We start from the raw sequence: 16,535 nt of genomic DNA on the forward strand, positions 1-16,535 counted from the left end.
GAGGGGAGAGGAAAGGGAAAGGAAAGAGAGAGAGAGAGAGAGAGAGAAAGAGGAAAGAGAGGGAGAGGAAAGAGGCATAAAATAATTCATTTGCATTTAATTGTAATGGTTCAAAGAATGTTCGGAAAAATGTTCGGCCCTCCAGCACGTTCACTTCATCCAATCTGGCCCTCTTTGAAAAAAGTTTGGACACCCCTGGTTTAAGCAAACAATTGTTCCAGCATCCTATGGCAGAATTCATAGAAAACATTTTACAGTGTTTCAATCTTTTTTTAAAAAAACCCATCACAATTTCATTACGGTATTTGAACAATCAAGGCTTTCAATATCATCCCAAATAGATATACATTACATATCTCTGGGCAATGTTGATTAAAATGAACAAAGACATATTATCCATAGTCATTTTCTTTTTTGCCCTCTTCATACCGGTTACCAGAAAATTAGTGCAAAGATGTTTTTAAAATTTCAGTAAGAGAGAACATTTTCTTATACCCCATCAGGTATTTAAGAAAGGTGTCCTCTCCCACTTACTGGTTGGTTCCTAAGAAGGCAGGAATTTGAAGGCTAGAGAAGATACTCTCTAGATTTTCCTATCTGTCTAATTAGAATAATCAAGTTATGAATACCATGTAGTTTCTGTAAAGTCTGGCCAAGCCACGACATACTTACCCAATTGATGTCATGATGGCCTCTGTCACCATCACACGCTCCTGCGTCAGAGATTCGGCCTCTTTCACTGCAAGACAATAGAAACATTTATGAGGTTACCTAGTTTGGTAATGAAACGTCTGCAAGAAAACCACCAAGCTCAGAGAGCAACAAGGACCCCACAGTCCTCCTCCTCCTCCTCCTCCTCCTCCTCCTTCTCCTCCTCCTCCTCCATCACATCTGCAAGAAAACAACCAATCTCAGAGAGCACAAGAACCTCACAGTCCTCCTCCTCCTCCTTCTTCCTGCAAATCCATAGACAGACAGACAGACAGACAGACAGACAGACAGACAGATAATAGACAGTCAAACTTACCATCCAAAACTTCCAAGGAAGCACTGCAGATAGACTGACCAGCCTGATTGGAGGCAATACAGGTATAGTTTCCACTATAGGTCTTTTCCACATCCAATAAGATCAGGCTGTGCTGCATATTGGAACTGGCCAGTTTATAACCTGGGGTGTCCGACTTGATCCATAGGATGTCTTCGCCATGAAATTCTTCCTTCAACCATGTTACTGAGGGCGATGGAGTCCCTAAAAAAAAACAAAGAAAAAAAAAACAGTGAGGTTGTTATAGAAAAACTTTTTGGGGGGGGGGGGGTGAAATGTTGATATATACTGACAAAATAACAAGAATTAGAATAATGACGTCAGTACAGGTAGTCCTCGACCTACAACAGTTCATTTAGTGACCATTTGAAGTTACAGCAGCACTGAAAAAAATGACTTACGATTCATTTTTACATCTCCATGGTCAAATGATCAAAATTCAGACACTTGGCTCATAGTTATGACGGAGTTATGTCATACCCTTTTGCGACCTTCTGACAAGCAAAAACAATGGGGAAGCCAGATTCACTTAACAACGGTATGACTAACTTAACAGCTGCAACACTTCACTTAACAACTGTGGAAAGAAACTTACTTGCCTCCAATGGGGCAAAACACACTTTACAACTGTCTCGTTTAGCAACATAAATTTTGGGCTTAATCGTGGTTGTAAGTTGAAGTCTATCTGTATCACACTTGTTGTTTTACAAACGAACTGAGAAGTACAGCTTCTCAGTTTGACTTACAATGGTTCATTTAGTGACCATTCAAAGCTACAATGGCACTGAAAAAAGTGACTTATGAACCATTTTCACTTATGACCATTGCAGAATCTCCCATGGTCACGTGATCAAAATTCAGACATTTCGCAACTGATTCATATTGCAATGTCCCAGGATCACGTGATCCCCTTCTGTGACTTTCTGACAAACAAAGTCAGTGGGAAAGCCAGATTCACTTAACAACCATGTGATTAATTTAACACTGAACAGCTGTGGGAAGAAAGGTCATAAAATGGGGCAAAAGTCACTGGAAGAAAGGTCATAGAATGGGGCAAAAGTCACTTAAACAAATGTCTCGCTCAGCAAAGGAAATTTTGGGCTCAGTCATGGTCATAAGTCCAGGACTGCCTGGTAGTCAAAAGGAGTGGGTGGGATGTCCTTGAAGCTTATTTACCTTCCACTTTCACTGAAAGGGTGATGCTGACCCCTCTCCTCACTTTCTTATTGGTAAATCTTTCCAGGAATCTTGGTGGCACCAGCTGTTCATAAATGTCTGAAAATTAAAATAACAGAAAATATCTGTATATGAAAACAAGACGAATTGAGAGAGAGTAAAAAAAATACACCCCCCACTCCCAGCTCAGACTAAGCTTGCTTGATTTTGCATGGACCAAGCATCCAAACTGCCTTGATTTGGACAAAGCAATCCTCAAGCAAAGCCATACGGAACTTCAGCCCCAGTTTACTTTGATATCTTATGTCTTTCATTCTCTTACCTGCTTCTGGTTTTCTGTCCTCACCAACTCCTGCAGAAGATAAAAAAAGAGTGGGCTGAATTATTTCATTACCTTTGTCTCTCTCTCTCTGTGTATGTTTGTTTCTGTTTCGCTCTCACTGTTTCTCTCTCTCAACTATCTATCTACCTACCCAACCATTCATCTATCCCTCTATCTATCATCTCCCCCTCTGTTCTATCTATCCTGTCTGTCTGTCTGTCTGTCTGTCTGTCTGTCTGTCTGTCTGTCTGTCTGTCTGTCTGTCTTTCTGTCTGTCTGTCTGTCTATCTATCCATCTATCCCCCTCTCTCATCTATTTCTATTTATCTATCATCCATATAGCTTTCATCTGTCTACCTATCTGCCATCTATATACCATCCATCCATCCATCCATCCATCCATCCATCCATCCATCCATCCATCCATCCATCCATCCATCCATCCATCCATCCATCCATCCATCTATCTATCTATCTATCTATCTATCTATCTATCTATCTATCTATCTATCTATCTATCATTTTCACATTACTGATAGCTTGCCCAGATGCTAGGCAAGATACAATAGTCTAGAGGTTTCTGGTTCCGGACGCAACGCCTTCAGACGCGTAGGGGGAAGCTGCTCCCTGCCGTCTGTTTTCCCTTCATTGGAAGACCCTGGAAAGGGTCAAAAGTCGCCCTGGAGGTGCGACCACCATTGGGGAGGAAGCTTGCAAGATCGCGGAAGGGCGGCAGCCCTTCCGTTTGATCTGAGGCAGCTCCCTAGGACCGACAAAGAAAAGATTGGCCATTAACATAGCCGATCACTTAGTCGCACCAGCCGAAAGTCCCAATAACAGCTAAGCATATGAAGCAGGAGTAGAGGATTTGGGTGAGATCCTTTGGGGAAAGAACAGCTTGGAAAGAAAACGAAAGAACTACTAACTTCAACAATTAAATAATTGGATCTTTGTTTTGTGGATACCTTGGGGGCCCAAAACTTTTTATTATACATACTTAGCATTCTTTTTAACTTCTTTAACTATTAACTTTGCAAAATATCAGCTTTTCTGTGTTTTTAACTGAATTAGAGGCTATTCGGCATTTGGGAAAAGATTTTGTGGTCTGCTGGGGACATCTTGTGGCAAAATTTGGCATAGTAACTGGAATTCTTTTCTTCAATGGTGTTTGTGGACTACTTGGATTTGTCCTTCATACTATCAAAAAAGATAAGATGTAGAAACAGCTGTGGTGACAATAATTCCTACAAATTGTGGAGGTGGACAATAGCTGAGTCTTACTAAACATAGCCTCCACTAAAGGACTATCTTTAATCACCATGGAAATGGACAAATCCTATCCACAATGTAATTACAAACTTATCCTTGAAAAAATTTGTGAAGCAACAGAATTAATCATCTCAGGAGTGAAAGCCAAAGACATTTTTATAAAACTACAAATTGAACCTCAGACGCAAACTGATCAACCTATAACCCAAAAAATAACAGAAGATGAACTAACTCCAAAAGCAGAGAATTTAGACATTTTAGATAACCAAACAACAACAACACCGGATATGACTCTCTATTCTACTCAGATGAAATTGCAAGAAGAAGAAGAGGACCAGACTACTGAATCGATTATAAATACCCTAAACCAAACATGGAGATTTGAATCATTAGGGCAACAACTTAACAATTACAAAGGGGCCAGTTCCTTTGAAAGACTGATAACTGGACGTTCTCCCTTGATTCAAACAACAGGTGTAGGAATGAAGGGAGATACATCCGAGGTTTTAGAGGCACTGGCATGGAAACCTACTTGGCACAAAAGGAAAGCCAGAGTTAGATTTAAAAATGGGATTTAGAAATCTACTTAATGGTTAATGCAGCGTCTTAGAGATAATGTTTTTTTTTAATATTTAGCACTTAGATTTATAATGGGAGTTAAAATTAACTGTTAGACTATAATTTTAATTGTTATATGGAAATAGATTTGTGATAATGAAAGATATTTTGTTATTAAAGGAGGAGTTATTAGAATGAGAATCAGAATATATTTATCTATAAAGAAGGCAAATTTTGAAATAATATGTGTATTTTAGTTATGTTAATTATATTATAATGAAATGAGGGAAATCAAGGTTATCTGAAGCTTAAACATTGGTTATAAAAGGCTAAATTGGAATATATAAATTGGAATTAAATAAAACCTTTAAACAGGACTTGGATATATATAAGTAAAATACTATTGATAAATATACTGATTGATTGAATCTACTTAGAAACTTATTAACATGAATATGATACAATATTTGAGGGAAACAGTGAGGGAATGTTATTGACGTAACCTGAGATATATATGAATGATTTTGTTATTGACTGGTTTCCCTAGCACCATGCTGCTTCCTAAGTATCTGGATGTTAAAATTTGAAAAATTAATAAAACTTGTTTAAAAAAAAGATACAATAGTCTAAAAGAATATATCATTGCCTGTGTTTGTTTGTGTGTACATAAATCAACAGAGGGAAAATAAACAATATCCAAGGTATCATTCCTTAACCAAATGACAACTTCCTGCTAGAACAATATTGCTTTAACCAGTCTCTGAAACACCTATTAAAGAAGTTGGGGATTTTTTCCCCCAAAAGACACTATAATATGAAAAAATCCGGACTCTGTAGTTCTGCAGGGCAGGTATGGCCTATCAAGGAATAGCACTAACAACCATTTCAGCCTGCTCACCTTTGACTACGAGCTTGGCTGCTGAATATGCAGACCCAGCAGAGTTGGTGATGAAGACAGAATACTGGCCATCATCCTCTTTGGTGACCTGGAGAACTTCCAGAGCATGAAACTCATGGCTGTCTGTCCTTTGGAGACGATCGCTTGTGTGTAAAGGCTGACCGTCTTTGAACCAGTAGAGACGGGGCTCGGGGAAACCTAGGCGGACATACAACAAACATAGAGAGAAATGTATGAGTTATAAGACTAAACGAGGGATCCATCACTGCCCACTTACCACCCCATTCAGCTATTTGGCTAGTCATAGTGTGCCACTAACTCTCTTCAATCATTCAATGCTGAGAATCAGAGATTTATTGCGAATGAAGGCAAATAAACTTGTCCCAGGATAATGTTGCAGGATCCAAACTGGGTCGGTCACCAGGACCAGAAGTTTTGTCTTCTGAGCTTTTGGACTCATGCTGGAGCCCATCTTCGGGAACTTCTCTCTAGCAGAGTGTGTGCTTTGAGCTATTCTATGTGTGATATTTACATGGTGCTTGTTATGTGTGGCTTTTTAGTTGTTGATTGGGGATTTGATGTCTGTCTATTAAGTTGTTGACTGAAGCTTCCAGTTAGGCATCGCGGCATGATGAGCGCAGGAAGATGGGGCTTCATCTTCCACATTCGATTTTGCCCCACTGGGGACCCTAAAAAGAGTCGAAAGTCGCCCCGGAGAGGCAACAAAGAAGGAGGGGACCCTCATTGATTGCAGAGGGGCAGTGGCCCTTGCACTGGATCCAAGGAAGCCCTCCAAACTGGTGGGGGAAAGACTGGCTACATTCGTATGGCCAGTCAGAAGCTGCTGACAATCAAAGATGAGTACTAACTAGCATATTTTGAGCAACATGGATGGAACTGGGTGAGACTTTATCCTCTTTTTATGATCTTTTTCCTGGAAAAAAGAATGCCTAAAGCAAAGAATTCTCCCCGATGAGAGAGGGAAGGGAAGTTCTTGCCCCATTCCCTCAGGAAAAGAAAAGTGGCAAATTAATTGCTTTGGGGAAAATAGAGAAAACTACAAGATCAACTTGGAATTAATACAGGTATATAGCTTTGAAATTTGGGGACTAAAAATACCTTTGAGACTTTTTTTTTAGAAAAGATATTTGAAAGTCTGTAAAATAGGCTTGGATTTGGAAATCTGGAATATGGTGTCAATGACATCTAGTGGCAAATCACGGCACTACAATTTATTATGCTTAAAGGAACTTGGCTTGAAGCCCAGACTTAGATAAGACTCTTTGTTGTTCCTGGAAACTTTCACTTTTACAGATTGCAGCTGGGAAAAGGGAAAAAAACTCTTGGGCTGCTTATCTGTGTTGGGGAGCCTATTGGACTATAAAGACCACATACAAAAACAAAATGGGTGTTCCATACTTAGCTGCAAATGGTAAAAAACCATCTTTAACTCTTGTCTCCAAAGCCCCCAGCTTGATATACCAGCAAGAAAATATTACTGAATCTCAGAAAGAAATTCTTTCTATGTTGAAATCAATCCAAGAGACAATTTTTTTGTTTCATGATGAGACTAAAAATAACACAAATGAGATAAAAGAACAATTTTCTAATTACAAATCCAGACAATGACTACAAAGAAGGAACTAGTAACCCAGAAAACAGAAGGCAAATTAGAAAAAATGGATCCAAAGATGGAGGACCTAAAGGAAGGAATTAACAGACAGATACAGACAAATTAGAAGACGCAGTGATAACACCGGAAATGGAAAAGATATCTTACTTGTCAAGATCTCAGAATGCATTTGAGGATAAGGAAGAAGAGCTGATCGAATGGATGATAAAAGGAAAAATGCTGAATATTGACAAACAAGAAATAAAAAGAAAAACTGAAGGAGAAGGATGGAGGCTAATGAATATAAATGGGTTGAGTGTTCTTCCAAAAATACTTCAATCAAATTCTCTTCCTCATTCCAAACAATATATACAAAAACAGAGGAAGAATTACTTGATAATTCAAATGAACTGACTTGGAAAGTTATTTGGCAAAGGAAGAAAGCTAGAATAAGACTGAAGAAAATAGAGATCTTGACCTATTAGATGGGATATTATACTATTAAACAGATGTTTGAATATGGTTGAGAAAATAGATAACTGTTAGAAATAAAAGTATTATTATAATTAGAAAGATAGAATTTGTAACTAGAATATTATAATTTGCTATGAGATGGGAAATATGAAAATTTTAAAAGAGTTTGAATAAGGGAAGCTTTTGGTTACCCAAATATAATTTATTATGAGAAAATTATAAGCGATAGAGATATTTTGAACATTGATGGGAAATTAAAAATTTTAAAAAGTGGGAAAAACAGGATATTGATTGAACAAATAGATTTTAAGTGCAAATGCAATTGAGATATGTTCTGGCTAGAAAAGATATTATAAACTGACACTATGGATATTATGTATAATACCAGAAAAAATGTGATGAAGATGTCTATATTTAATTGTATACGTATTAACAGTAACAAGGATTGTATTTGCCCAGTGTGGAAAAATGCATACCACTGGAAGAAGAGAGGACCAAGGAAGCACTGGATGGTATAATATTGGAACTAGAGTGAGAAAGTTAATATGTACCACTCAATTACCAATAGACCCAGACAACGCTTTTTTTATTAAGTACTCATGATTGTAAAATTAGAAAATTAATAAAATATTTACATATTAAAAAAAGTTGTTGGCTATTCTTTCCTTGTGCTGCCAAGTCCTCATCTCCTAAATACTTAGTAAGCAGGTGGTAAATCAGCACTCCTGTTGACTGACGAGGGGTCCATCTCCCAGGTTTCAGTTACTTCCTTGGCTTTTTTTGTGCCTACTTGTCCAACAATCTTAGTAGCTACAAAATTCAATGTATGTCCTTCTTCATTGCAATGTGAGGCTACCAATGAATTTGATCTCCTTGCCTGACCATTCACTTCTATTTTTGCAGTCTGGTGGTTAGCCTCCTCCCCGTCTGTCCTACATAGTCAGAGGAACAATTGATGTAGGGAAGGTTTCTCGAGTCAGAATTTGCCAGTCATTGGTGAAGGATTTCCTGCCTAAAGTAGGACTAGAACTCATGGTCTCCCATTTCTAGGCTGGTGCCTTCCCCAAACCTATTGCAATGCAAGCTCCACCCCTTTTGTACATGCATTTTAATGTTGGTTGTATACAAAGGAGTGGAACCTGCATCACAATAATGAAATAATGAATAATAAATTTTCAGAATAAGGAAATTCTGTTTTGGTCATTTTGAAAAAAAGTGCTTAATGCTGCAATGCCTCTGAATCCTGAGCACACAGTGGCTGGAACTGACCCCAGAACTCAAGGTGGAGTGAGATGAAACCACAGTCAAGTGGAACAATTGAAACCCCCAATGTCAGGATAATGTACTACCTGAACAACTCCAAAAACCAGCTTGAAAGAAGAGATCGTATGAATGGGATCTACCCCAGGCCGTGAAGGCATTGAGTGGGTGAATTGGAATATCTATTACCTTTCACTTTTAAATGGAATTTGGCAACAGGGGCTCCAGGTGCCACGTGAATATCGTGAAGTTCATCCATGATTTGAGGCAACTGTTCTTCTTCGGTTGTCGACTCCACGCCTTCTTGTTCCCGGCTGGTTCAAGAGATGGTGGGAAAGAAAGGGAAGAGAAAATGAATGATTGACATGCAAAGCCCACTCCCAAATATACTTAGAACATAGAATAATAGGGTTGGAAGGGACCTTGAAGATCTTCTAGTCCAGTAGTGGAGAACCTATGGCACATGTGCCAGAGGCGGCACTCAGAGCCCTCTCTGTGGGCACACGCGCCGTCGCCCCAGCAGAGTTCGCCAGAGTAGCAAGCACATGGCATTTGAAAGTGACAGGGCAGGAAGTGAGTGATCAGGTGACATTGCCCCAGAGGGATGCCCCAGAGATGACGAGGGACTGGCCCCCACCAACCTAGCTCCAGCCCCACCCAGCCTGGCAGCCCCCAAGGCACAAGCACAGGAGTTGGTGAGCACACAGGGTCTGACAGCTTCTAGCAGCAGGGGCTGGTCATCTCCTCAGCCCCCTCAAGGGTCTTGCCCTTGGCCCGTGGGTGGAGCGCATTCCCCTCACTCACCTTGATACCTACCGCAGCCGCCAGCCACTCACGCAGGTCAATTAGGCCACTGCCCAGAACTGCAGTGAGATGGTAGAGCACATCCAGGGCCAGCAGGCAAAAGGCCACCCCGAGCGGGGAAAGCCGGATCCCCATCGCCATCATGGCCATCCAGGCTCAGCAGAGATGGGGTGGATTGGGGGGCTATGGCACTGATGGGGATCCAGTTTTCCCTGCTTGGGGTGGCCTTTGGCTTGCTGGGCATGGGCGTGCTCTACCACCTTTACTCGAGCTTGCTAGCCAGCCATTTCACCTACTTTGTGCTGGGCAGGGCAGGCGTTCCGGGTGGCGGTGGCAACCTAATGGACCTGCGCGAGCTGCTGGTGGCAGTAGCCCGAGGTGGCCCAAGGTGCGTTAGGTGTGTGAGGGGAACAGATCTACGTACGGGCCAAGGGCAAGATCTGCGAGCGGGCCGGTAGATGACCAGCAGCGACCTGCTCTCCAACCGCAAGCAAAAACAGATGGGACAGAGTAGGCGTGTCCGGCAGTCTGCATCACATGCCTCCCCCCTCCCCTACTCCGCCTGCTGCTGGAGGTCTGACCCAGTATTGGCAGCGGGCTGCGGACCCCAGGGTGTGCGGGTTGAAGGGCCGGCAGGCTGTGGCTGCTGATGGACACCATCGGCCCCCATGTGCTCACTGGCCTCAGTGTGCGGAGGCCAATGGTGTCAGGCAGCAGCAGTCCCAACCCCTGCCTTGCCTTGCCCTGCGGCAATGTCATCCCGACCTGCCCCTGCCTCGCCTCACCCCGCAGGACGAGCCTCCTGCCCACACCACCCGCAGAGACTCCCTGGATCTCCCCCAACCCTGCCCAGCCCCCATAGGCGTTCCTCCCATGAGCAACATTGAGGTGGCCACGCCCACCCCAGCCACGCCCATCCCATCTGCTGTGATCACTGCAGCCACGCCCACTCAGTGGGCCACGCTCCCCACCCCCCAACGGCACCACAATGCTGATGCAGCAGAAATCTTATTCCTGATCAGAAAGAGTTATTGATCCTTTAACCTACAATATTCAGGCCACCAAATGGGTTAATCAGAACAATTCTGAGGTGCAAGATCCATTTAGTGCAAAAAAGATGTGCCACAATAAAGAAGCTGTGTCAATAATCATAGAAGCAAACTAGTCAGAGTAATAAACATACTTTCCAAAATATCATTTGATAATAGATTTCCATCCAGAGCAGTGGTTCTCAACCTTTTTAATGCTGCGACCCCAACTGGTCGTAAGTCGAGGACTAAACCGGTCGTAAGTCGAGGACTAAACCGGTCGTAAGTTGAGGACTAAACCGGTCGTAAGTCGAGGACTAAACCGGTTGTAAGTCGAGGACTACCCAACCGGTCATAAGTCGAGGACTTTCCCTGCCCGGGAGCGCCGTGCATGCGTGGTTCCGCCCCCTGTGCCGGCCGAGGCGTAGCTGGCAAGCGGCAGAGACGGAGCAGGCCGACCACCAGCTGGCCCAGCCCAAGGGAGGTAAGGCACCCGCCGGAAAAGGGGAAAAAATGGCAGACAAAAAAAAATGGTGGACAAAAAAAATGGCGGACAGCCTTGCTTGGCGATCCCCGTGAAATGGTCGATCGACCCCAAATGGGGTCCCGACCCACAGGTTGAGAACCACTGATCCAGAGTCATGTTAATATGAGATAGGTGGCAAATAAATATAATAAATAAATAATATTGCTTTTACCTGGACAGGTAACCTTTGGCGCTGTAGTATGATGAGGTCTCTGTTGCATCTCCGGCTGTATCATAGTCTGTGCTGGTTACTAATGAATGGTAAAAAGAGGATTTTAGGGGCAACCTTTCTTAATTTCAGCCACTTTAAGGTCAGTGGACTTCAACTCCCAGAATGCCATGGTCAACCTGGGAATTCTGGGAGTTGAAGTCTACCCACCTTAAAGTTGAGAAACATTGCTTTAGAGCAATACTTCCCAAAAGCAGCATAAGAGAAGGTGAATAATTGTTCAAGAATTGAGGAAGATCTGATCAGATGATTTTTAAGGGAGGTGGGAGTGAGGGAGGAAGGAAGGAAAATTAGAAGGAAGAAAATAAAATTAGAAGGAAGGAAGGAAGGAAACCATAATAAAAGGACTTTAAACATGTTTTGTTTGCTTGACTATGAGTTATTAACCTCTATTTTATTCTGCTGCCTAATGAAGTCACACAAGCAAAATACATTTCATGCATCCCAAAGTTATGCTCAACCTTTGAGCAACAGTTTCCCAGAAACCAGCTTTAAACTCACAGTCCACTCGTAGCTCAGCTTTTGTTGAAGATACCCCCATGCTGTTTTCAGCCACGCAGCGGTAGACCCCCATGTCAAGAGGGACCACCGCAGTGATGATCAGCTGATGACATCCTTCCTGGTCCTCATTGATCATGTAGTGGTCATCCTCTTCAAGAACACGGCCATCTTTAAACCACCGGACAGTCGGCATCGGCTTGCCAATCACCACACAATCGAAACTGACTGGATAACCATCCTGCACTTCTTGATTTTGAAGTTCAGTGATGAAGATTGGAGCTAGAATGAATAAAGAACAATAAGAGCACACGTCTCCTTCTCCTCCTCTCCGCAAACCTCACTCCCTTCTAACACTGATGGTGTTCTTTAGCTGGGTCATGAAATGTCTGTAAGAAAACAACCAAGCTCAGAAAGAACCAAGGACCCCAGAATTCTCCTTCTCCTCTTCCCCCTCATTTTTCTCCTTCTTGTCTATCTTCTGCTCCTTCACCTTCTTCTTCTTCTTTACCTTTTAATCCAACTTCCTGCTCAAGGAGTCCCTATACCACTTCAGACAAATGGCTGTCCTGTCTCTTCTTGAAAACCTCCAATGATGGAGCATCAACAACCTCTGAAGGCAAGCTGTTCCACTGAGTAATTGTTCTCACAGTCAGGAAATTTCTCTTTAGTTCTAGGTTGCTTCTCTCGTTGGTTAGTTTCCATCCATTATTTCTTGTCCTGCCTTCGGGTACTTTGGAGAATAGGTTGACCCCTTCCTCTCTGTGACATCCCCTCAAGTATTGGAAGATTGCTATCATATCACTCTTAGTCCTTCTCTTCATTAGAGTAGACGTACCTAGTTTCCTCAATCATTCATCATATGTGATCTTTGTTGCTCTTTTCTGCACTCTTTCTATGGTCTTGTCACCTTTTTTGTATCGTGGTGACCAGAACTGGACACGGTATTCCAAATATGATCTCACCAGGGCAGTGTAAAGACATACTAACACTTCACCTTAAACTGATTTATTGGTACACATGCCTATACACAGGAATCTTCTCAACTAACAGCACCTGCTAGGAGTTAGATAAGGATCAATGGAATTCCAGGGAGATTGGACTTAGTTCACTTGTGACTATATAGGAATTCTAGGCTGATGCCTCTTTTGGCACCACCCCCAGGTCCTGCCACTACTCCTTCTACAAAATCTTTTGTACTTACCAGTATCAGAGGTCAGCAAAGTAGGTGGTGGCCGTTGAACCAAAGTCCGCAACTGTCCCGCAGGAGGTGAAGTGGCTTTCCCAATACGCAACTCTATCTTTTTAGGGCCTTGATCCAAAATGTCAATCTCAACAGGAATACCCATAGCAGCAAACATCTCCCGAAACCGGCCTGCAGCTGTTTTGGCCTCCGTGTGAACTTCAAACTTGATGTAGATGTAGCGTTCGTCTTCCCGGTAGGTCTGATGATCTACCACCTCAATCTCTCCTTCGTCTGCGCTGACAAACAGTTCCTCTTCGACGTCGGAGATCTCAGGCGAAATTTTGGACTTGAACAACTTGTGAAGTCTCCGTCCGGCTTTACGGAAAGCATCGTCCAATTCGCTGCCAGATGAGCTCTCTGATTCGCTGTCAGGAAGCTTCTTGGTGGCTTTTGGCTTGCGAGAAGGTGCTTGGAGTTGGATGGTCACCTTGGCACTGTGGGAGACCTTGCCGAATTTATTGGAGGCTTCGCAGGTATACTTGCCCGTGTCATTCGTTTCTAAACCGGCAATGATCAAGGAGCAAGTCCCGTCACTGTAATTGTCTATGTGATAATGCCGTCCATCCTTAATTTCATTCCCATCTTTCAGCCAACTGACTTTCATGTCTGTTTTGCTGTGGGCCATACACTCCAGATGGAGGGTGTCTCCCACCTTGCCGACAAAGTCCTTGAAGGTCTCAGCAAAGACTGGACGTTCCTGCTGTTTGATTTCCTTCCTCACTTTGTAACCTTTGAAGGCAGCTTGGATTTTGACGGCAGCTTGAGACATGGAAGGATCTTCCAAGTCTCCTTCCGTAATCTCCATTTCGGCTGACTCCACAGGAGGAGGCGGTTCCTCACCAGACTTCTGCTGATCTTGAGGGACTTTCTCTACGACTTTGCGACTGATGCTCACCGTAGATGACCCAGCCTTCTTAAGGTAGGTGATTAATGAAGGTGTCCCGGCTCTGGATTCATCATCTGAACTTGTGACGGATAAATCTGCTTCTCCAACTTTTGCAGATTCATCGCAAGTAGAATATTCCTCGGAATAGTATTGGGTTATCTCCACCTCCTCCTTCTTCCGTTTCTGAAGCTTGTCGTCTTCTTCAGGCAGTTCGCTGATCGAATCCAAGGTCGGCTCGCGACTCATCCTCCGCTTCTTGGCCAGAGCTTCCCACAGAAGATGGAGGTCCCCTTCCTGAGCAGCTTCGGGTGGCAAGCTGGGCTGGACCTCTTCATCTGCTACCTTGCTTGGCTCTTTAGACATTGGTTCTTCCTCAACAACTTCTTTCAGTATCAACACTGGAGAAACTAAGAAACGAAATGGTGAGATTTTTATTAGGAATTCGGGACATAGCAACTTCTAGACATAAAAAAAGAAGATCAACAGGAAAATCTTAGTTTTGGAAATCACCATTTTAGAATCAATCAATCAGTCATCAGTCAATCAATCTGGATTAATATAGTACAGGTAATCCTTGATTTATGACCACAACAAAGCCCCAATTTTCCATGGTTCTAAGCAAGGCAGTTAAGTGAGTCACACTCCATTTTAAAACCTTTTTTTTTCCATGATTCTTAAACAAATCACTGCAGTTGTTAAGTGAATCACATGGTTGTTAAGTAAATCTGGCTTCCCGCATTGACTTTGCTTGTCGGAAGCTAGCTGGGAAGGTCACCTTGGGATGCTGCAATTTGTAAAAACATACTAGTTGCCAAGTTAGAACAATTAACCAGTTAGAACAGTTAGAACAATTAACCAGTGGAACAACCTGCCTCCAGAAGCGGTGAATGCGCCAACACTGCAAGTTTTTAAGAAGAGACTGGACAGCCATTTGTCCGAGATGGTGTAGGGTTTCCTGCCTGAGCAGGGGGTTGGACTAGATGACCTCCAAGGTCCCTTCCAACTTTATCATTATTATTATTATTATTAAGTGCCCAAATTTTGATTACATAAACATGGGGATGCTGTGATGGTTGTAAGTGTGAGAACCAGTCATGTCACTTTTTTCAGTAAAGTTAGTCATTGACTTATAACTATTCATGTAATGACCATTCATGTAATGACCGTTACAACAGCACTGAAAAAAGTGATTTACAACCTGTCCTCACACTTACAACCTTTGTAGTGTCCTCATAGTCAGGAGCTCAGTATTCTGGCTCTGAGCAACCAGAGCGTATATATGACTGTTACAGCGTCCTGGGTGACGTGATCTACATTTGCGACCTTCCCAGCCAGCTTCGGATGAGCAAAATAGTGAAATAGATTCACTTAATAACATTGTAATTCATTTAACAACTGCAGTGATTTGCTTAACAACCCTGGCAAAAAAGATCTTAAAATCGGACAAGACTCACTTATAACCTCGTTGCTGAGCAACGGAATTTCTAGTCCTAGTTGTGGTTGTCTCTGCTGGTTAATGACCCAAATACAATTATATGACTTGTGGTCGTAAAATGAGGATTACCTGTAGGAATTCTAACTTACCGTCAATCGAAAGATTGGCAGAGGTTTTTATTTCAGGCGAGGCGATGCAGGTGTAGGATCCTTGATCTTCAGATTTAAAATCGTGTATGATGAGTGTCTGTGTTTTGCCTTCAGAGACGATTTCATATCGTCCTCCGGGTTGGATCGGTTCTTTCCCTTTGACCCAAATCACCTCTTCGGTCTCGCTGGACAATTCGCACTGCAACTGGGCCTTCTCTCCTTGCGTGGCAGACTGGTCAACCAAAGGCAGAGTGACTTCCACAGGTTCTAAAATTCAACACACAAAAACCAATTTACAGGTAGTCCTTGACTTGCAACCATTTGTTTAGTGACCATTCAAAGTTACAATAGCACTGAAAAAGTGACATGTGACTGTTTTTCATATCTATGACCATTGCAGCATCCCCAGAGTCATGTGATCAAAATTCAGGCGTTGGCATCTGGTCCGTATCTTTGACTGTTGTCGCATACAAGGAAGGTGTAAGAGGATATATATACATATGTGTATTTATGTATGTGTGTGTGTATATGTATACATATGAATTGAATTACAATAGTAAAATTAATTCAAACTAAAAGAAAGAAGAATAGAAGAAAAGAGAGAAAGGTGCAAAAGATATAAAGAATAGAAAACAAAGAAAGTAAAGAAAGTAAAAGAACAGGGGAGATTGAAAATATATTTCAACCAACACAAGTATAGAATATACTCTTCACTGCTGTTACTGTTAGTAACACGGTTGTTAAGCAAATTTGGCTTCCCCATTGACTTTGCTTATGAAGAGATTGCAAAAGGGGATCACATGATCCCATGACACTGAGTTATCAGGCATCTGAATACTGATCACGTGACCATGGGGATGCTGTAACAGTGGTAACTATGAAAAATGGTCATGTCACTTTTTTCAGTGCTGTAATAATAATAATAATAATAAAATAATAAAATAATAATAATAATAATAATAATAATAATAATAATAATAATAATAATAATAATAATAATAATAATAATAATAATAATAAGAAGAAGAAGAAGAAGAAGAAGAAGAAGAAGAAGAAGAAGAAGAAGAAGAAGAAGAAGAAGAAGAAGAAGAAGAAGAAGAAGAAGAAGAAGAAGAAGAAG

The 16,535-nt window shown here is 42.1% G+C and overlaps 1 protein-coding gene across 1 annotated transcript in view; it reads right to left on the bottom strand.

Moving 5' to 3' along the window:
• Positions 1-16,535, bottom strand: part of LOC107285997 (obscurin) — a 190,237-nt gene that overhangs the window by 38,224 nt on the left and 135,478 nt on the right. Inside the window, exons 61-70 of the mRNA XM_029283797.1 lie at positions 15,416-15,688; positions 12,904-14,238; positions 11,703-11,981; positions 11,145-11,223; positions 8,804-8,928; positions 5,252-5,466; positions 2,544-2,562; positions 2,222-2,320; positions 1,028-1,249; positions 673-739 (exon numbers count right to left, since the gene is read on the bottom strand). Of these exons, the coding sequence (XP_029139630.1) occupies positions 673-739; positions 1,028-1,249; positions 2,222-2,320; positions 2,544-2,562; positions 5,252-5,466; positions 8,804-8,928; positions 11,145-11,223; positions 11,703-11,981; positions 12,904-14,238; positions 15,416-15,688 (2,713 nt within the window). The remainder of the gene's footprint in view (positions 1-672; positions 740-1,027; positions 1,250-2,221; positions 2,321-2,543; positions 2,563-5,251; positions 5,467-8,803; positions 8,929-11,144; positions 11,224-11,702; positions 11,982-12,903; positions 14,239-15,415; positions 15,689-16,535) is intronic.

Source organism: Protobothrops mucrosquamatus, unplaced genomic scaffold, assembly GCF_001527695.2.
Source record: "Protobothrops mucrosquamatus isolate PMUCROS unplaced genomic scaffold, P.Mucros_1.0 scaffold235, whole genome shotgun sequence".
Classification (NCBI taxonomy): Eukaryota; Metazoa; Chordata; class Lepidosauria; order Squamata; family Viperidae; genus Protobothrops; species Protobothrops mucrosquamatus.